The sequence below is a fragment of the Xiphias gladius genome, chromosome 9 (genome assembly GCF_016859285.1).
Source record: "Xiphias gladius isolate SHS-SW01 ecotype Sanya breed wild chromosome 9, ASM1685928v1, whole genome shotgun sequence".
NCBI lineage: Eukaryota > Metazoa > Chordata > Actinopteri > Istiophoriformes > Xiphiidae > Xiphias > Xiphias gladius.
Window position 1 is genome coordinate 23,483,393 of NC_053408.1, and position 23,171 is coordinate 23,506,563.

Here is a 23,171-nt window from a genome sequence, read left to right on the forward strand (position 1 = left end):
CCACAATCAAAGTCACTGAGATCACAATTTTTCCCCATTCTGATGTTTGATGTGAACATTAACTGAAGCTCCTGGCTTGTATCTGCATGATTTAATGCATTGCACTGCTGCCACGATTGGGTGATAATTTCATGAATCGGCAGGTGGAGAGGTGTTCCTAATAAAGTGCTCTCTGAGTGTATGTAATTGTTGCAGGGTTGTTGTTTTGGATTGCAACAAAAAGTCTTAATGATACTCAAGCGATTTAATAATTTAAAAATACCTGTGTGTTTGAAACCTCAGGCTGCAGATATTCGTATTATCATGATTGTTAATTTATTGACTTTGTAAACTACACTGGATGCATTGTACACAACATTCCAGCTTTAGACAATCTGTCTGCTACAGTCTGCTTACTTCTATGCTTGCTGTGTCAAAATTTGATGAGTTGTGAGGATGTTTGCTTATGTTTCAAGGCCTTTGTCAATTAACTCTGATCAAATCATACCCACACAGTCCTGATGAAGTAGATTTGCTTTTGAAACTTTTTAATAAATAACATCTAAGGATGTTTGTTCAAACGTTAACTTTGCTTTTTTGTTATTTAGTTGTGAATATTTAAAACTGTAAACTAATTGTACTGGGGCTTTAAGGAGAATATTGTCTATTACAGTAATTCCAGTTTATTAAAACCTGAGTCTTATTTTTATGTGGTCTTGGCTTTCATTTGCATTAGTAATAATATCTCTGTAGGCATCAAGTCAAGTGCTGACCTCTCTAAAAAGAAGTCTGATGGGTCAAAAAACACAAGCACACAATCAAACAGCTTAGAGTATGTCCATATTAGGCTGGTTAAATTAAGCCAGTAAACACATTCTTTTCTCTCTGGTTCAGCCCTATGCCCAGACTAAAACAGTGTAACATTTAGTTGCCTTCAACTTTCTCTGTGATCGTTCATTTTAAATGCCGATATAGATGAATACACAGTAGAGCTCTTGTTGTTTACCTGCATTTGTGACGTTTTTTATTTTTTATTTTATTTTTTTCCAGATGACGTGGCAATTATAAAATAATTATTTTATCACTGCAGCGCAGCAACTCTGGGATGATTGCTGGTTAAAATATAATGTTTATAGACTATGATTGAATTACCACTTCATACTTGTTCAGTTGTCTTGACACCAGAAACAGAAAGTATGTAAAAGAGAACAAATTAATATTGTGAATTCGCCTGAATTGAAGACAGCAGGAGACTGAGCGGAGGTGCAACGGACTGACACTATGCTGTTACCATTAACCTGTAGTTATGTTGATTTTGTCAGACGATGTGACCATTAGGGCTGTAACCTCCAAGTTGACTGGTTAATTGGTTGGTCGATATGCTCTCATCCAACCAAATTCTTATTGCATGTTATCTCCAGATTAACTACGTCGGCAACAGTGCACTCTACCGGATAGCCTTATTAGCCTAAATTAGCCTTTGAGTGGGTTGATAAGACTAGAAAAGCGCTATATAAGTGCAGCCCATTTACCATTTAGCCGACTCAGACTAAACGTTTATAAATGTTAAATAAATTAGACAGAGCGGTCTCTATTAAGTTGGGTGAGTTCAAAGCTGATGTAGTGCTTTCCTCCTTATGACAGCAACACTGGCGATTGTCCGACCAATGAGAATTTGGTTAGACGAGAGCATATCGACCAACCGATCCACCAATCGACCGGGGGATCCCATCCCTAGAGAAAAGCGTTACATGAATGGCCCTCCACAATGGATCCAGTATTTACTGCAGCAGCTGGTGGGACAGACTACCTGTGAAAATGGGGGTGTTGTCTTCACAACTTTGAACACGCCCAACCTAATGGCGACTGCTAGGTGTAACTTACTTAATATTTACTCGGCGTTGGCTCCAAATTAATTGACACCATGTTAGAGACGTCTTTTGGTGTGGTTGCATTTTGTTACAATAGATGACCAAAAGGTCGAGTGTAAACTTTGCAAATAGCACTTTGCATATCACAGCTCAACAACCAACATGACATATCATATAAAAACGCTAGACTCTATGTTAGGATGCTCAGTCAACTGTCGTGTTTAATGTTATGAATGTATATTCCTTTATAGTTCTTGTGCTGGGATCACCAGTGGATATAGTTCTATTTTCGGAAATCATACGAATATGGTGTGGTGCAGGCTGGTCAGCTCTAAGTCTGTGGTTTTCATTTTAGGGTAAAATAATTAGGTTTAAAATGATTTAATTTGCTAGAAATACTAGCTTTATATGTTTATTTATAATTCATTAAGGCTAATAAGTTTACCAGGTACAGGGCACTCAGTGCACTGTGACCGATAGAGTTAATCTAGAGACAGCATGTAGGTTTTTTTTCCCCCCGTGACCAATCGATTGGTTGAAGAGTAGGTATGATATCAGTTGACCAAGATTTTCTTTGGTTGACTACAGCCATAGTGACCACGAAATAATGATTTGGTCAGTCGGCTATCTTTCTTACGCCTCACAAGATGTTGGATGTGATGTGATGTGATGTGATGTGATGTGATGTGATGTTTGCCAAATCAGGGAGAAGAAGAGGAGATTTTGCTGCTTTTATGTTGTTTCACTGTGGACAGAGCTCTCTATAAAACAACCTGGAAATGCTGGTGTGGGGACAGATTGTTCTCACACAAAAATGCACTTTTAATATCTAGACGGCTTAATGTAGACATAGTCTTAGTCAAACAAATCACATCACAGTTTAACAAGCCGCTTACTAGTTCAACTTTGACTTACTGAAGTTCTTGTGGTTGTGTGCAGTTTTCCTGTGTAAGTGGGTATTACTACTGACTACTTACTACTTCAATTGTCTTCAGTTTGGCATCATGATTAAGTGGTTTAAAAAATCTGTCTTGTTTTCAACCTGTCTGATTGTCTGACTGCTTGAGGTTCTTGAACCATTGAACTCTGTCATAGCAATATCACTGCATTCTCAGATATCAGCTAATAACATAAGTACAATGTTACTGTAACCCGTACACTTCAAGTTTTATTAAACCAAAATGATCTTTTTAAAATAAACTGTGTCTCATGTGAGTGAGTTGCTAAATTGTTATTGATATTTAAAGGGTGCCTCAGTCAGTCTCAGTATTTTGTGTGGGGAGATTTATGCCTCCAGAAATATGAAAAAACACTGAGCTAAACTTTGAACGTGTGAATGGTGTGTAAGTCAGTTTTTAAATGTGCGAAGATTCCGAGAGCTGTGAGAGCAGTCCAAATGATATGTGCCATTTATTTCCCTATGGGGAAATACTCTGGGGAGGTACAGACCTGGATTGTAACCAGTCACATTTGCTGTAGCAGCAGTTCTCTCAACAATCCTCCCTGTGTTTTTAGGGGAAAAGTCTTGTAATCAAATTCTTATTCCTGAAGCTGAAACCAGATGGTGGGAGCTTAAATCTTGGAGATCTTTAGATTATTTCTCCTTCCTCTCTTCCCTCTTGGTGTGTCTCCTCCTTTTTTTTTTTATTGCTCTTGTTCTCCCTCTCTCTCTCTGTTTCTCTTTGCTCTTTTTCTTGTGTCCCTGTCCTCCCCCTCCCTCCATCTGGTTGTTGGTGGTGTAAGGTGTCAGGAAACCAAGGAAATTGACCTGGAGCCCAGAGTCAAGGCGCATCAAAAAGCAAGGGGGCTATTTTCTCAGCTGCATGCAGAGAGAGATGGTGAGAAGGTGTTGAAGTGGGAAGAAGGAGAATGAGGAGTGAGAGAAGGGAAATAGAGAGATGGTAGTTTTGTAATGAAGAAAGGGTCCTGCTTTTCATTAAATTCTTTCAAGAACATTTTGGTGCACATCCAAATTCTTTTGTGTGAGCTTGGTTTATGGAGAAGATGTCTCTGCTGGTCCTTAGTGAGTCAAAGAAATAAGTAAAACCTTTAAAAATATAAAGAATTACAGTAATAATACATACAGTAATTAGAAGGTCAGTTTTTAGAAGCCCCTTTGACAACAATTAAAGAATTGAGTAAATTCTATACAAGATTAAAACATCTGGATTTGGGCAGAATAACCCATTCTTCATGGCAGATCCTCTCAAGCTCCATCAGACTGGATGGGAAGCATCTGTGAATTGACATCTTCAGGTCTGTACAGATGTTTTATGGGGTTTTAAGTCTGGGCTTTGGTTGGGCCACTCGAGGACAGTCAGAGACTTGTCCGGAAGCCACTCAAGCGCTGTCTTGGCTGTATGCTTCGGGTCGTTCTTGTACTGAAAGGTGAACTGTTAACCCAGTCTCAGGTCGCAAGCGCTCTGGAGGTTTTCTTCAGAGACCTCTTTGTAATTGGCTGCATCATCCTTCCCTCAGCTCTGACTAGTCTTCCTGTCCCTGCTGCTGAGAAGCCCCCCCTACCATGATGCTGCCACCAGGCTTCACTGTAGGGATTGTATTAGCGAAGTGATGAGCAGTGCCTGGTGTTCACCAGACACAGTGCTTGGAGTTCTGCCTAAAAGGTTCAGTTTTTGTCCCATCCAACCGGAAGATCTTTTTACTTGTGCTCTTGTACTTCTGGCAGGGTCCCCCATTTTGTAAATGACTTCCGAGTTAGAGTGACTGGTGGGCTCTTGGTCACCTCCTTGACCAAGGTCATGCTTGCCCGGTTATCCAGCTAACCTGAATAACCGGGCAAGCAAGACCTTGGTCAAGGAGGTGACTGGTGGGCTCTTGGTCACCTCATTGACCAAGGTCTTGCTTGCCCGGTTATTCAGGTTAGCTGGATGGCCAACTCTAGGGCCACTTGGGGCCACTGTGCTCCAGGGAACACTCAAAGCTCTAGAAACGGTTTTATACCCTTGCCCTGATCTGTAACTCACTTCAATTTTATTGCAGAGGTCTACAGAGAGTTCTTTGGACTTCATGGCTTGGTTTTTGTCCTGACATGTAGTGTGAACTTTGGGACCTTATACAGGGGTGCATGCCTTTCTAAACTATGTCCAATCAATTCAATTAGCCACAGGTGTTTCTAGACACATCTCTAGGATAACTTAAGCAAACAGGAAGCACTTGAGCAAAATTTGGAGTGCCGTAGCAAAGGGTCTGAATACTTTTGTAAATGAGGGATTTATGTTTTTGATTTTTAATAAATTTGCACAAAAAAAAAAATTCAGTTTTTCATTATGGGTTACGGAATGTAGACTGATGGGCAAATGACAATCTTGTCCACTTAAAATAAATCCACAGCGTAATAAAGTGTGCAAAAAGTGAAGGGTCTGAATACTATGGAGAGAAATTAGACTCAAAATGGCCACAAATGTGTTTTACATGATCTACAATAAGATTTACAAATGATTTGTGTGTAATTTTGGGTACTCACAACTGCGTGTTCCACTTCTGCTGGGAAAACAGCCAGTCTAGTCCAACAGGTGTTGGGTTGAAGTCTTTTCCTGTCAAAATGTGTTTTCCTCCTGTTAGAAATATGTTTCCCGCAGCGCCCCCCTCGGTGGTTAGGGTTAGGTCCGTGAACACACATTTTCCAATCTTTAAATAAATACAAAAGAATGTCACAAATGTTTTTAGATATTTGTATACACAGGAAGCTTTTCAAAAGAGAAGATGATCAGATCTGTGAAATTGAAGTTTAAAACCTGTACATAAAGTGTTAACATTTATTCAGGTTGTGATGTGTGCATTTGTAAAATTGTTTTACATGTGTTCAAATTGCTTGGTATTTGTGTGTGGATTGGAACATTTGGCACATTAGTGAGAACCCATACTTACACCCAAATTGTTGTACACACTTGTAAATATTATTTTTCATTTGTCGAGCATGTAATACACATTTTGACCATTATAAGTCTAATTTCTCTCCTTAGAATATTTTCTGAATTGTATTACAAAGCAGGCAAAGGAGATGTTTGCTTAATAAATGATACCCTTGTAGTTTTAAGAAACTGATGCTGCTAGGACGAGGTGATACGGTGTGTTGCCAGTGCTATGAAAGATTAATTATTCATTCTTTTTTACAGTTTATATCAATATCATGCAACACATTTTCAAATCAGAAATAAAATGGGTCTGGCCTCTTGGGGCAAATATGTACCTATATGTAGATTAGATACTGATATAATCCAGTCACACTCCTCTTGCAGAGGAATCTTTTGGAAGCAGACTGATACAGTTTCATTTACTTACACTTTACAGTGATAGCAGTATCTCTAATATCCAGTACAAGTCTAATGTCAGATCTTGCCCCATTCTCATTGTGCTAGGCGTTGTCTTCTGTATCAAAAGTAATCTAGATGATTGCTGTCTGATCATCCAAACAAAACAAGAAAACAAAAACTACTAGTAGCTAATAAAGCATAACTGTCCATGGTGCACATTCACCAACATGTAAGGAAATAGTCTAAGAAACAGGGCTAAGGTGTAGCCCATACCTAGTTCACTGACTCCATGGCTCTTTCTGAAATCACTCCTTATTCGCTACTTTTTTACTGCATATATTTACAATATTTACTGTGCGCCTCTTTGAGTCTCTCAATTCTGAGTTTATATTTATCCAATATGTAGAGCCCATGAAAATTTGTCCATGGTAGGGCTATCAGTTTTCATCTAAAATTTTGAAGATTTGATTCAACGTGGGAAAAAAACTGTAATAAGGTCTATGAATTCAAACTTTGCAGTCTATGAGTTTATCACACCGTTTGAAGTGGTTTGTGTTGTGGTCCAGCAGAAGGCACTCTTAAAATTATCAGCTTGACCTATTGCTGCCCTACTGACCTATTAGGAAACTAAGCTAATAAATATCTAAAATGGGACTCAGTAGAGTGCATACCTCTGCCATGGCCAAACAATAGAAAAACTGAGAAATCTTAAAGGGTTGAGGAGAATAATTTAAAAATTCCTGGATTCCTGTATCCCTTTAACCGGATCCACATCAAAATTTAATGGGTCCTTCCCTGGCCCATGACCCATCCTTCCACCAAGTGTGGTGCAAATAAGTTCAGTACTTTTTGTGTAATCCTGCTGACAAACAAACAAACCCTAGACACTAGAGAGCAAAGCTGTGCTGATTGGATAATCATGATGAGAAGCAGTGTGTGTAAGTGTTTTGGATTTTTAGCCGTAGATTGCAAAAGATAAGGCGCTTTTTCACTTTGTAAAGTGCTCTGCTGTACTCTACAATAATAACCAATCTGAGGACTCACCTGAGTAGTGGAGGCACCAGAAACCAATGGAGGTTTGCGTACAGTAGACATTGTGTCTGTTTACTAGAAAGTTCATGTGTTTGTTTGTTTTTTTGTTTTTTGTTTTTTTTGTTTGTTTTTTTCTTTTCGGGGTGATGACAAGAAGACACATGGAAGACCTAGTCTCAAAGGAAAGAAGTCAAAGTCCTATTTTATTTATTTTTTTGATGTTTAGATGAAGAAAAGTTAAGTTGAATGGTTGTTGTGAGTAATAAAAACTTGTGAAGAAACAACGTGTAAATCAGTTGTCTTGCTGAGTGTGGTGCCACTTAACTCTCTGCTTCTATTTCTTATCTAGTGTTTGTTGGCATTATTGCCACCAAGTGGACTGGTGTCACTACACTCTCATTCATGGGCCCTCTTAGTGTCATTATGTTCCACTCGGGACCATCTGCTGAGTCAAGTGCGACACCTAGTGGTAAATTTCGGTATACATTTCCGCTCTGGTGTTTGGCTTATTATCAAACTGGTTTGAAAACTTTTACACCAGCCCAACCCTAATACAAACAGACTGCCTACAGTTTTCACCACACTTACAGTCCTGATCAAAATGATTGGAAATTTCAATCCCTGAATTTCAAGTACATAACTCAGAATATCTGTTCAAGGTTACTGAACAACAGGGGGGAAAAAAGAAACTTGCAGAATAGTGAAATAAGACAAACAAAATGTACCCATGACACAATTATTTGAACTCTTCACTAATATTTTGTTGCAGAACCATGGGTAACAATGGCAACCTCTAAACATTTCTTGCAGCCATCTAGAAGGTTCTTGCACTTGTCTGCTGGTAGTTTCTGCCACTCCTCCATTGCTATGTGTTCAAGATCTTTTAAGTTTGCAGGAGTCCTTTTTTCAGTGGTGGATTTCAGCTCTCTCCAAAGGTTTTCAATGGCATTTAGGTCAAGACTTACTGCTGGACAGTTTAAAACAGTCCATGTTTTCCTTTTCAACCATTATTTTGTGCTGCTGGATTGCAGCTTTGGGTTGTTGTCCTGCTGAAATACCCAAGACCTTCACCTCAAACGTAGTCTAAGGTGAAGATTACCAAGGCATTTTAGAGCGAAATGTGTTACCCAGTGTCAAAAAACTAGGTTTAAGGTGAATGTCTTGGGTCTGATTTCATCATTCCTTTGATACATTCAATGCCTCCAGACTGACTGACTGACTGACTGACTGAGTGAGTGATAAAGTTACACCATTGGTCAGCTGAATGATGCGTGACTAAATGCGGAAGTAACACCATTGGCTGTTGCCCTTTCAAAATGGCTTGGACAAAAGCGAGGCCAGCCCTATAAACAGGAATGTCCTTTACTGACTGACTGACTAGGTGAGTGATGAAGTTACACCACTGGTCAGTTGAATGCTGCGTGACTAAGTGTGGAAATTTAACCATTGGCCATTGCTCTTTAAAAATGGTTTGGACAAACTATTTCTATTGTTCAAAGGGTGCCAATAATTTGCACTGGGTTACATTTTGTGTTTATATTATTTCAAGTAAGCAAGTTTTGTCTTTTTTTTTCCTTTTGTTCAGTAACCTTGGACATTTTATTAAAATATTCTGGTTTTATAAAATTGGTTCATTGGCGTTTATTTCTAATGATATTTTGAATAATGTACTTGAAATTCGGGGGTGCCAATAATGACCGATAATAATTTTGAGCAGGAATGCTGAAGCTTATAAGAAGGCCATCACCATTAAGATAGCAAGCACAGATAAGGTAGCAAGATATATATGCAAGGATATGTGGTCCAGTTATATGACACCACATATGAAAAATATATCGACTGTATTGAAGGGTAAGGGGGTGGGGGTTGGGAGTTATATGGATTGTGTTCAAATTTGTTTGAATAAATTATTTGCCTGTTCAAATTTGATCAAACTTGATTTTTTTTCTTTTTTTTCTTTTTCTTTTTTTTTTAAAGAAACAGTCCTAATCCATGGCATGTACTCTACATGCTGCTGACAATCATACAATGAAGTGCTCTTCATTTTACAGATGTGAAAGTTACAGTTGTATGACACACCTCAATAATAAATAATCTGAATATGCCAATATATGGCATACCTGATTAAGACATTGTTACACATAGTATGAACAGCGACTATTCCAAAAACCTGTAAATAAAGGGAGTGTTGGGCAGTGCTCACTGCATGTAAACAAATGTCCATATATCACTGTAAAGGGAGGAAAGGGATTTATTTATAAACTTAAATGTTTTGTGCTTGTAGTTCTTTAGTTCTCTTGTGCTTGTTCTCTACCTCTATGCAAATAAAGCACATTGAGTTGAAATTGCAGTGTGACAAAGAGATGTAGACATGAAGAGTTTTCGAGCTGTGGCAGCTTTGTTGTTTCTATAGCAACAGCAGTAAAATAAACTGCTGTGGTTGTCTGCTGCTCAGGGGACTCTGGTCAGAGGGAGTGTGTCTGTATACAAGACTGTATACAATGTGTCTGTGTCTGTTTGGTTGCTGTTACGTGAAATCCTTCTACCTCCAGACTTCTATGGTTTGACTTTAGTTGAAGATTTGTAAAATATTTGGAAAGCCAGACCATATGGTGATTGGGCTAAAACAAGAATTTTACTCGTATGCCTCGATCCAACTACATGGTGTTCTGGTTTTTAAAATGATCACTGTGTAAGATTAGGCACTTTTAGAGTCATAGTTTCTTCCTGTGAAATGGCAGACTATATGTTTCACGCCGACCAAACATACCCTGCTGTCTTTCACAACATGTATGACAAACAGGTGATCGGTAAGGGGCCAAGGGCCAACAAACATCAAATGGTTACATACATAATCAGTGTTTTATAAATGGAAGTGATCCTGGAATCCTTCATGGTCACTGAATGGTGAAGGTGGGCTCTGCCTTTTTCCTTCACAGTCAGTAGAAAGGGGTTCATATGTAGTGAGCATTGTAAATATGTGTACACAGCTGTGATTCATTTGTTATAAAGCTCCTGGACCCAAGGGCAATAGTCAGATTGTTAGAGGTTTACTGAAATTCAATAGAACAACATTGTTCTTTCTGTTCTTCATGTTCACAGTTGTGTGCTGAAGAGCTCAATGTGTTGATCAGTGTAACTGAACATGTAATATTTTGAACATAGCTTAATATTACTTGTAAAGCTTCTCCTGTCTTTCAGTGATGAACTGTGAAACTAGAAAATAGAAGAAAAGGTAAAAATGACTTGAGAGTAACTGTACTCACTGAAAAGGAATTGAGTTTCCAGGTTTTACCTTACTGTTATAATAAGACTTAGGCACCGTGCCTAAGTGTTTTTGGCGCGTTGCCTAAGATGATGAACGGAAAAATTGTGATGAGTGTGAGGGCCTTCAACAAATATTCAAAATTTGATTATAGAATGGAATTGTAAAAAAAACAAAGTAATTCGATTGATAAAATTAATATTTGATTGTGAATAAGTAAAAGCAGCACTATCGTGACTGTCTGCCTCGCGAGTTCAGGCCTGGGCCGTTACACTGAATGCACTGCATGACGGAATGGGTCCTACATTGTCAAATGAAATGAAATGAAAATTAAATGAAATGCATGTCAAGCTGAAATGAGCGAATAATCCAGCAACAACCATGTGGTAATGATGGCAGAGAGTTCACAACCCAACTCTGCTGCAGAATGAATGATATGCATCCTGAGTAATCTTAAAAGCCCTGTTTGGAAATACTTTGGGTTTTGGTCAGTAGATGGCATAATTGTGGAAACTGGAGATAAAATTGTATGCAAGCTATGTAAGCTACAGTTAGCCTACCATTCCAGCACTAACAAACTGAGGGCACATCTCAAAAATGGAAATTAGGTTTGAAGAAGTGGTGGTCATCTTATTCTTGAGGATGAGACAATTGCTGCTACGTGTTAACTTTTGGAATTGAGAGAGTTTTGCATTACGGGATGTTTTGTAGCCTTAATGTTGCTGGGCTAGTGAGTGTTTTCAAGTCTGTCAATAGTGAGTCTTTCAGAGTTAGGTCTAAAAGTGTTTCGTTGGTGATGAGTACCCCCCAACCCCCTTCAGTTTCTCACTTTCTTTCCCATTCCCTCTCTCATTTCTTTGCCTTTTGTTTCTTTTCAGGATGGCATTGGTATTACCAGTTAAGACGTAATTACATTTACGTAATTACAGACCTGCTTTATGGCAATTTTGGATCTTCTTAGGGTTTTTGTATTAATATGATGAGATACCTCAATTTATCAGATATTTAATTTGTAGGATCAATGAAAAACAAATCAATATTGTGACATCACTGGCTTTAAACGGACATTCTGCTGATTTTACACTTTAGTCATGGTCAGTTATACTCAGTCTGTGAAAACAGTTGTACAATGTCTTCTGTGAATCTGAGGAACTCTTTCAAAATGTGAGGAAAAAAGAACACCTGATTATGTCATCAGGGTTAGCTCAACTTGGGTCCTTACAACTTTGGGTCCTTCCAACGAGCAGCTTCTAACAAAACACACTATCGAGTTGCATTATAGGAAGGATCGGCTTCTGCTAGAGGTGGGAAATATGGAAAAAATCCTATCATTGTATATGTACCCAATTTTATATCACATTATTAATGATTATGGCCTGATGGATTTTTGCGGTTGAATTTGGTTATTAAAGAGTTATGACAGAGATACATACTGAGTGGTACATTTTAAGGTTTAAAAAAAACTTTTTACTGCTCTTCAGTGGACAAACTATGTATCGGAGACACTGTTTTGTAACTTTGCCATATCTGTACTGATATCTCTTGTTACTCATTGGCCCAAACAATGTCCTGCTATAAACTGATCTAGCCATTTTCTTGTTCTTTTTCTTTCTCTGTCTTACTCGCACGCACACACGCACACACACACAGACACATACAGAGTAACAAGGGCAGGTCGTCATTTTTATATTAACAATGGATCAAATTGCCTAGGTGTAATGTGGGAGGTGATAAAACCATAGAGAATTCTTAGCAACTCTGCAGTTCCCCTCAACTCTACAGAGCATTTTAGTCTATTTCAGCTCATTGTTTTGGTTTTCAAGCCCATTACTTTGTTGTTTTGGTTTAGTTTCTTAGCAAAGACTGAATAAATGCAGGTAGACGTTTTCAGTCAAAAGGCTCTGAAAACCTACTGTATGCTACCTGCTCAGCAGTAAACAGCAGATAGACACGGTTAGAGACTAGCAGGTGAACACAGTGGAGCATTTACCCGCCAAAGAGCCAAATGCTTTTCCCAGGAGTTGGTGGAGATCAAATCAGAACTAAAAAAGAGAGTGAATATTGGATTTACATTCATCAGGTGGACACAAACATGGGTCCAAATGATTGATAATGTTGCTTTTTGGCTGCTGGATGTGTAAATCGGCAACTGTTCTAAAACATGAGCCATAACTTTGTGTGCGTGCGTGCGTGCGTGCGTGCGTGTGTGTGTGCGTGTGTGTGTACACGTATATGTGTGTGTCTGTTGACAAATTAAACCTTGCTCATTGGACTTTCCAGCAAGACAATGACCCCAAGCAAACCTCAAAGTCAACCAAAGCTTGATTGAGAAAAAGATCCTGGAATATGCTGGAGTGGCCTTCTCAGTCACCAGATTTAAATCGGATTCAAAATCTTTGGTGGGATTTAAAGAAGGCAGTTGCAGCATGGAAGCCATCAAACATCACTGAGCTAAAGGCTTTTGCACCTGAGGAATGGGCAAAGAGTCCGATCGAGAGTTGTAAGAAGATTGTCAGCACTTACCGAAAATGTTTGTTAGAAGTTATAAAAGCTAAAGGATGCGCCACAAAGTACTGAAGCTGGGGGTTGAATAATACTGCACATATGTTAAGAGTTAAATTTTTCATTTGAACTTCAAAGCTAAGTAAACTACTTTTGTCAAAATAACTCAAATGTGTATCAATGAATATTTTTTGTTTAATGAGGTTTTTTGTTATTTATTGTCATTATCTTTCACCCACATCACTCTAATGTCTTTTGAGGTGAGGGGGTTGAATATTTCTGATTGCAATTGTAGATACACACATACAGTTAGCAGGGCTAAACAGAAAAAAAAAGCACCTCGTATAGAAACAACAATTTCTTCAGCGGTGCAGTGCAAAACACCAGAGCCTAAAGATGCTAATATTTAAAAGATGAATATGTTATTTGTACATAGCAAACACTTTGTATGTAAGTGCAAAAGAAGATTGGAGTACATTGAGATAGTGTTGAAACCTACACTGGCCCAAACAGGGAACCAACCCCACATTACCGCCAGCCACTGCTGCAGAAGATTACAGAGGAAACAGTGAGTCATCGTGTTGTGTTCCAATGGTTTTCAGACTCTGGTTCAGAACCCAACACCTGATCATTGCAGGATATAAATAAGTCCCCAGGTTGTTCTGCAGGAACAGATGATGGCTTTTAACTGGAAAATCACAATTTTGTATGTTTCAGTTTCCACTTTGAATTATACTGAACAACTATTTTGGCTTCAGAGTATAATTCCTGTCACAAGTGTGAAGGGAATCTGTTGTGACTGTAGAAATCAGACCGTAAATATTGAGACATACTTCAAACTGTACTTTTATGTAAACACAGCAACTGTATTTATCAGTTTCCCTGAGCATATGCAAACCCACCAGCACAATTTCAAAGGATCTTAAATAGTTTGTTCTAAACTAAAGATACATATACAAGTGTATGATGCTCTAATATAGATCCATCACATATATTAAAATTTGCTGTGTATGGCTATTTGAATAAGTATACTCAGATTTAATTTCATGTGGAGCAGCAAAAAGATGACCAGTCAAATAGGCCTTGTCACATTCAGCCAGGAATATATATTTAGTGCTTTTTTTGTTTCCAGGTCTGCAACTATCAAGAAAATAATTGGTAAATGGGTAACTGTGGTTATTTAACATGTGACAATAATGATGAGCTCCATGTTGTGTGTTCTCTCCCTCTGCAGGCTGGTGTTTGGGACTCTGTATCCTGCATACTACTCTTACAAAGCTGTCAAGACCAAAAATGTCAAGGAATATGTAAGTTCATGAGCTTCACTTAGCATTTATGGACATGTTTGATTTTTTCCTAATCCTAACACTGCAACACTGTATTTTAGGCAGTGTAAAAACAGTTGGTAAATTATTTATAACAATATATTGAACTCCTCCTTTGAAAATGTTTCATATTACAACTGTGTTATAGTATGGAGGAGTTATTGTTATTTACATTTACAACTACATTAAAGTGTATTAATTCAATGTTTATATACTCCTTACAAATGCCATATAGGGTGACTTAAAGTAAAGTATTATGCCTAACACAATTCTATTACGCTAAATGTTTTTAACGAAACAGATGCAGCTGTTCTATTCAAAAAATGACCAGCACATTTTTTTGGTGCCATACAAAACTAAACTTCCAGGAAAAACTTTACTTTCAATTTAGAAGGGCATCTGTTGTCAATGTGTTTGTGAGAGAGAGTCAGAGCGGGAGGAGTGGAGCAAGGAGTGAGGGGCTGAGCAAATCAATACGCTGCGCAAAGCTCTACAATGAAGCAACGCTGCAAAACATTACCTTAGAGATGCTATTATGATAAGTGTAAATATATTTGGAGGGACAAATTAGACTGCTGGACAGTCTTAATTAATTAATGGGAAACACTGCATGTCATATTGGTTTGCCTAGTGCATCTAACGTTGGCAGTGTTAGCACCAGCGGCCCTCTTTCCTTGCAGGTTAAATCCACATGCCTGTGTTGAATGTGCTTACGCATTTCTTCGGTCGAGTGATTATATGCCAGTTTATTCTGACACCGCTTACATAAAAACCTTATTTATATTTTGTAGTTCAAAATATTGCTAAACCATGCTGGTTTTACGAGAAGTCTTCTGTCCCACTTTCCACCTAGCCTGTTTACAACATCTGGGCACTAGCGTGGGGAGAGGAAGCCTGCCATCTTCCAGCGTTGCAGCTCCAGCTAGTGGCGGTCTATTAATTATTAGTTTTACTGACTAGTATTTCTGGTGCTGACTAGTGAGGCTAGCAATGTTAAATCATTTAGTTGACTATTCATGCACATACCTAGATGTAACTAATGCCAGTGAGAGTGAAATCACGATCTGCTGAGTAACTAACATGTTTACACACAGCTTTAACACACAAGCCCAGGGTTTGACTCTGCTTTGACCCATCTTTCACTGCGTTTCCCCCTGTAGTTTTCTTCCTCACTGCTTCTGTGTGTTTTCTCTTACTGACTCTCAAGTCCGCTTTACTTGTCGTATAATGTAGCTGAGATGGTAGAGGTACATGACTTATGAATTATTTTTAACAGCTCTAGCAAGGAAGGAATGGATGGTAATGAAGAATAGTCGATACCTCAAAAAAAATAACCAGGATGTCCAGTTTGAATGCGTATAAAATACTAGGAGACCACGTGGCCATTTGTACTCTGCAACTGTGGATCATTATCACTGCAGCAATGTTTTCTCTTCTGCATCAGAGCTTGTAAGGTAACCAGTAAAATTAGCACAATGCTAAAGGTATACACTACAAGACATCCTACCTGGTATGTGCACTTGCTCACAGGACTAGGCTGAAATCGATATCACAACAATTTATAGTAGTTTGCCACTTTATTAGGTCCACCTAGCTAAAACTAAGTTAGTCTATTCCAACAGTCCTGTAATAAATCCTCCCTTCATGAAAATTATAATGTTCAGTTTTTGTTGATTGTGTTGATTGTGTTTCTTTTATTTAGCTTACCCTCGTTGATAAGGGGGGGGGGGGTAAAAATAATACAGACACCTCAACAAAAACTTAACATTAAAGTCTTCATGAAGGTAGTATTTATTGTAGGACTGTTGTATTAGACAACATACTTTCAGTAAGTAATAAACTGGCAACTGAGTGTATAATATGGCAAATCTTAACATTTGACGGGCAACTTCTAGAAATGGTTTTATACTTTTGCCCTGATCTGTACCTTACCACGATTTTATCGCAGTTTACAGAGAGTTCTTTGGATTTCATGTCAATCCTGACATGCAGTGTGAATTGTGGGACCTTATTTACAGAGGTCTGTGTCTGTCTAAACTATGTCCAAACAATTTGCCACAGGTGGTCTCCAATCAAGTCCCAGACACATCTCAGGGGTAATTAAAGCTAAGAGGATGCACTTGACCACAATTTGGAGTGCTACAGCAAAAGTAAACAAGAGAGTTTTATTTCAGTTTGTTATTATGGGTTATTGAGTAAAGACTGATTTGCAATTTTATTCATTGAAAATTAAATCTAAAAAATGTATTGCAATGTTTATCTGAAGTTAATATGAAGTTAAAGCGCTCTGAGTTAGACAAAACGTGTCTATCTTCTAATGGTACAGTCTTTTTTGAATAAATTCCGTCTTTCTGTTACTATAATTCCATTGAAGCTAAACAAAGGAACACAAAGAGGGGATTTTGTGCTAAAGACCCTGTAACTCTGGATCATATCAACCTGATTTCTCAAATTAAGACTGCTGAAACCTCAGATTAACTTTAGCTAAACTTTACAATACGTTATTATACTGTACAAGGACGGCAGATTTTTTCACTTGTCACTTCCATTGGAAGCAAGTTAGGAAGAGATCTTTAAATGTCCAGTATGAACAGGAGGAATAATTAAGGAATGATAAAATGCTTAATAAAGACAGTTCAGACCCCAAGGCTACACTGTTTGCTAGGCGATTTGTGATTAAACTATTCTGATGAAACTTGCAACATGGAGTAAATATGGAATAATTAAAATGAAAGACCAGTAAAGAAGAACTGAACAATTGTTGATGAAATTTATGGAAGCTGATGGCAATTAACACTTGCATAGTTCAAAATTCACAAGTTTAAGGTGTAAATTCTCAGCTTACCATGAATTCTCAAATAAAAGCTTGAGTTCATGTAACAGCAGAGTCTGAAATAATTGACCAGCACAAGCAATACATGCAGGTTGATTATAAAAGCTGGAAAAAACCTTGAGAACACACTCAGTACGTTGTCCATTATACTTATTCCATCAGTACTACAAGAGTCATTTCTCACTCACCACCGAACCGAGACTAAAATGATTAGTTCTTTCTTAAGGAAAAAAAGAGACAAAAATTCACAGCTTCTAGCTTCTCAAATATGAATATTTGATGGTTTTCTAAGTGCTCTATTACAGTAAAAAGAATATGGGTTTTGGATTGTGGTTGGACACAAGCAATTTGAATATATCAACTTGGGTTATAAAAAATTGTGATGGGTATTTTTCAGAATTTGATACATTTTATTGACCAAACGGTTACTTGATTAATCGATTTAAATGATTAATCTAGAAAGTGATATTTTGATTAATTGTTAATGAAAGTATTACAGCCATTTTTGCATTTAATTTGAAGTTGTAGCATAATTTTACTCATTGAGTTCAAATAAAAATTGTACCACAAAACAATAAGCTTAACAATATAAAGTAATTTAAAATGACTCTTGTCGACTGGCAGGGGTAGGGTCAGTCTCCACTGCCGACCAGCTCTATCACCATGCTCTGTCTACAAATTTTTGGTTTACCAGTCAGCCCTTTGGCTGTAGAGAGCTGATGTCAGGTGTTTTTTTTTTTTTTTTTTTTTTTTTTTCCTCCTTTAATGGTAGGCAGTTACTCATAGACGGGGCTAGTAAATGTCTGCTATTGCCTCAGGAAGGCAAAATGGCTGGTGTATATTTCACTGAGCTCGTGTCTTAACGTCCTCCCTACTGATGAGATGAAGGAGGGAAAATAATACTGGTAGAGAGAGGGAAAGAGAGAGTGAGAATGGTATGAAGAGGAAGATGAAAGGGAGAAGTAGAAGAGAGACAGAAGCAGTGGAGATTGAAACATATAAATTAGATGACCTCTCCATCTCACTGGTTCTCTGTTTCAATCTCTCTCCATTACATTTATCATGCCCATGAGCCTCTGTGAGTGTGGAGGGAGTTCACGATGAGGTCACCAATTAACCAGTCCAACAGTAATGGTGCAGGCACTGGAGAGACAGTACAGTGTTTGTAATTTGAGAGTTTGTGCTTCTGAGACAGGTGAATGTGTGTGTTTGTGTTCACTGTTCTCCCTCCTTCAATCAACACTCTTTACTCTCTTGCTCATCCACCTCCACACACTGACTTTTCATTAGCTAGTGTCAGTGTGTGTTCAGTAATTCAGCTGCAGCAGGGTTCTGGCTAATACCGCAGCCTGCCATTGTACTGTCTGCCTGCCTGCCACCTTCTACCACTGGCTTTGATATGGAAATCCAGCCAGAAGAGCCTGGAAAGCCCTTAAAGAGGGACAGCAGGAACGAGGGAGCAGGGGGTAAAGCAGAAAGTATAAAAGCAAACTGTAAAATCCTAAATCTCACTACTACTGGCCTGAGAGGGGACAGGGTAAAAGATAAAAGGAGAAAGAAGAGAAGAATGCAGTAGTGCACGTGTAGTAGGATGGCTACTTAATATGTGACGCATTTATCACGTGTGATTGCTCGCACAATGGTGTGAGATATGACTTGGAGGAGGTTGGTGGGAATGGGGTCCAGCGCACATATAGTAGGATGGCTACCAATCAGGAGTTTTGATACATCACTTTTAGAGGGGTGAATGAGAGAAGTGATGCGCCATTGAATTGGAGAGAGGACTGCTACATATTACGCTTTTTGGTGCCTTGCATTCATCTAGAGGACTGAGTGAGGTAGGAGGTGAGCCATTCACTGCAGGAGAAAGGCATGAGAGCAGAGAGGGATTGCTACATGTTTGGCATGCCGGTGTGCTCCCCTCAGTGAGAGGGCTGACCATGGAGAGTGATAACTGGGGGAGAGTAGTCATCTCTGATTGTTTCAGAGAATTGTCTACTGATGGCCGCCACCTTTTCAGTAAAGAAGTACGCAAAGATATCACCTGAGAAGTTTGTGTCTGGTGGAGGATTGAGTAATGGTTTGCAGGTATTGTCATTGTAAAAAGCTGCTTTGGCAGGACTGATGCTAGATGAGAGGGAAGACAGGTGTAACTGATAACCTTTGAGTTCAGGAAGGTCACTGTATTTATGCCATTCTCTCAGTGATAGTAGTGGTGATCACAGAGGAAAAGTGGGTGGGAGACAGGTTGCGGAAGTTACAGAGGTTGTGTCAGAACAAAAGTGGAGGGCTTTTTTCAGGAGGCATACAGTGAAGTAAACGAAATAATGATCAGAGAGATGCAGAGGCATGGTCATTAGGCAGTCTGTGGCACAGTTTTGGATGAGAATTAGGTCAAATTCTTTGCCAGCTTTTTGAGTTGGAGGGATGCAAGCCCATTTTAGGTCAAATTACTATATAACTGACAGGAAGTCCGCAGAGCTCGGATTGTCTACATGGATTTTCATATCATCAGAGATGTGTTGTGGACAACCATGTTTTGGAGAGGAAGACAACAATGTTACTAGCGCATCTGCAAAATCATCAATTTGTCCCAGTGGACGGTAAATGACAACCACAGAGACTTGTTGTGGACCTGTCAACGTAACAGAATTGTACTCGAAAGAAGTGTATTTGTTTGGAGGGAGCATTCCATTTGTTGATGAATTTCCATTTGTTGGAAACTAGGAGGCCAGTCCACCTCCTCACCTGGATATATGGGAGGTATGGGAGAATGTGTAGTTAGTGGAGAGTGCAGCCAGGGTAGCAGTGTTTTTCTGGCTTGATCCAAGTCTCACTGAGTACCAGAAGCTCATGTGATAGCTGGTTAGCATAGGCAGGAATTAATTCAGCTTTTTTTTTTTTTTTTTTTTAAACTGCAGACTAGCAGATCCACAACCCAATCGAGAAGGAGGCACAAGTGTTTGAGGAATCTTGCAATTACCGGTGGTTAGCCAGCTTCCTTTGCCTTGTGGCAAGTGACAAAAAGGCAAAGTATTGACCATAATGACCATGTTCACTCAAGGATAAGGATGTTTTAAATTGTCATTCAAGCACATGTTGTATGTGAAAGGGAATTAAATGAGTTACTCAGGTCTGGTTAGGTAATAGCAATAATAAAATCAGGAATAAAGCACACAATAAAACACCAATTAAAAAAAAAAAAAAAAAAGTAAATAAATATATAAATATATGTATAAAGTGTGAAGACTGTGAGGATAGGAATCAGAGTAAAATTCTGACAGATCTAAAAGATCAACAAGGTGGACAAGTGGGCCCAATTTGCACAAGTGCCCTGATATGAAACAATATCAGCAAATTATTCAGTGAGAAAGTGAGATTTCTTTTTCAGTCTTTCATTGCAGAATTTATCAGTCTTAAATTGCAGCAATGCCTTGATATGTAGTAATATAAATAATAGCAGCAATTATACAGTGAGCTGAGGGATTTGTCAGTCTCTCAGCACTTCTGGTGGTGGTAACATCATCCACACATTTGCTGATGTAGCCGATGACGAATGACGTAAAGTCCTCCAGGTTCACATCTCCAGCACTTGTTGCTGCCTCTCTGAAGATCTGCCAGTCAGTACATTCAAAACAGTCCTGGAGCCTGGATGCAGTGTCACAGGGCCACACAGTGATGGTCTTAGGTATAGAGATATTGGTTTACTGGACTTCAGCAGAAGGCGGTAGGAAGGGACCAGCATGGTCGAGATGGAGGTTGGAGAGGCTGAGGTAGGGGTGTGAAATGGCTCTGTATGTCCCCCATCTCATTGTGTACATGTTATCAAGCATGTTCATTCCTTGGGCAGCAGTGGATACATACTGGTGGAACTTTGATAAAATTTCTATCAGGTTTCTATCCACATGGTGGAAGTCACCCGCAATCACATAGAGGCTTTCCGGGTGCTTGTTTTGAAGTGAGCAGATGTTGTCATGAAGTTCTCCGAGCACAGGGGTGGATGAACACTGCTGTGAACTCCAGTAGAAAATAAATCAGCTGGCATTTTATTGTTAAGTAATCTACTGCCTCAGAGCAATGACTGCTAACCAGGGAAAAGTTTGTGCACCAACCTTTAATAATATACGTGCAGAGACCACCTCCATGGGTTTTCCCTGAAAGATGATTACGATCTGTTTGGAAGAGTAGCTGTCCATCGAGTTCAAAGGCGAGTCATGGCTATTTAGCCAAGTTTCCTTCATGAGAGAAACTCAACAGTTCCTCATCTCTGAATGAATGCTCAGTCTCTGTTGGATCACGTCAATTTTGTTATCCAGTAGGCAAATGCTGGCCAGAAAAAGTGATGGAACAGCTGGCCTGTTTACGTTAACTTTTAGCATGGCTAACAGACTGCCCCGCTTTCCCCTCTTCTGCTTCAGTGCACACCACTTCTTCTTGCCTCAAAACCTTTGTACTTTGCTACGCCAGTCTGCTACCGCTGAGTGTTTTGTCCTCAGTGGCTGCAGTCTGCTGAGCGCTGCTCTGAGCTTTAGTGGAAGTGAGGTAGGCGAGTCATTGTTAATGTACAGATGTTCAGCTGGACTGTACTTAGTGTGGTTGAACTGTACCTGGTATATTAGTTCAGAATAGGGTTAGTAGAACAATAGCCACTGCATCAGCTCTATTAAAAACAATTAGAACTCATGTCTTACCTATATTTTCTCAGCTTGCAATAGCTCCACTCAATCAGAAATTTCTTTTAGCAGTTTTGGTGATGACAAATACAAAAATAGCAAGATGGTTCAGTTGTCTGCAATTATGATTTTCTTACCACACTTATAACAGTTGACATGAAAAACCGCATGGTTGAATCAAATATTCATAAATTTCCAAAAATTGTTATGTTTTGCTAAGAAATGTAAACATCCTTTATTAATAGGGAGTCATTAGGTCAGTAGTTTTATATAGCTTTTGTCATCATATTGTAGGAATGGTGAAATACCGCATTACTTAATTAACAATGCCCCTAAAATATTTGTGAATTTAAATCAAGTTATTCAGTATAGACAGGCCAATACTGGACTTTTGAGGCGGATATTGATATTGATATTTCAAAGTTTAAAAAATCTTTTTTGTTTTAGAATTTTTTTTTTTAATTATTTTGTTTAAGAATAGTGACTATTTGTGACTAACACTGAGCAGGACATTTTACATCATTAAAGTAAACTTGTCAGTGCTCTGTAGTTGACAAACTCTGTAATGGTGACACTGTTTCTAAATTACCTCAAAGTTTGTTTGGCATTTTGGTAGTGCAATTTCTTGTTACCTATAGGCCGATAAGTAGAAATTTCTGTAAGTCTAGCTTTTATTGTTCAGTGTTGTCTTTGTAGGTGCGATGGATGATGTACTGGATTGTATTTGCCCTCTACACTGTCGTGGAGACCATCACTGACCTAACACTGGCATGGTGAGTTCCACGTGAATACGAACACACATGGTTTTATATCAGTAAATGCACACACACACACACACTCACTCTCTCACACACACACACACACACACACACACACACACTCTCACACTCTCTCACACACACACACACTCTCACACTCTCTCACACACACACACTCTCACACTCTCTCTCACACTCTCACACACACACTAACACACTAACACAAATACTAGTGACTGAAATGTGGCCCATGACTTGTAGTGTGAATTGTGGGACCTTGTATACACAGGTGGGTGCCTTTCTAACCTATGTTCAGTCAATTCAATTTGCCACTGGTGGACTCTTCTAGAGTCATCTCAAGGATAGTTAAAGCAAACAGGAAGTACCTGACAACAGTTAGGAGTGGCACAGCAAAGAGTCTGAATGCTTTTGTAAATGAGAGATTTCAGTTTTTGATTTTTAATAAATTGGCAAAAATGTTTAAAAAATACATTCACTTTGTCATTATGGATTATTGAGTGTTGATTGATAAACAAAAAGGGCAATTTTGTCTATTTGTGTTTCAATTGTTTACTCCAAGTCTCTCTGAATGGCCTCCTCCACACTAATATTAATGTGGGCCTGGACATGTGGCTTTGTCCTAGAGGAATTCTCCACTG

At 38.8% G+C, this 23,171-nt stretch overlaps 1 protein-coding gene across 2 annotated transcripts in view; it reads left to right on the forward strand.

Moving 5' to 3' along the window:
* Positions 1 to 23,171, forward strand: part of reep3b (receptor accessory protein 3b) — a 61,901-nt gene that overhangs the window by 5,857 nt on the left and 32,873 nt on the right. Inside the window, exons 2-3 of one of the 2 annotated variants that reach the window (XM_040134598.1) lie at positions 14,158 to 14,230; positions 22,451 to 22,527. In XM_040134598.1, coding sequence (XP_039990532.1) covers positions 14,158 to 14,230; positions 22,451 to 22,527 — 150 coding nt within the window. Of the gene's footprint in view, positions 1 to 14,119; positions 14,231 to 22,450; positions 22,528 to 23,171 lie in introns of those variants that run through there. The other variant, XM_040134595.1, reaches the window with a different exon arrangement.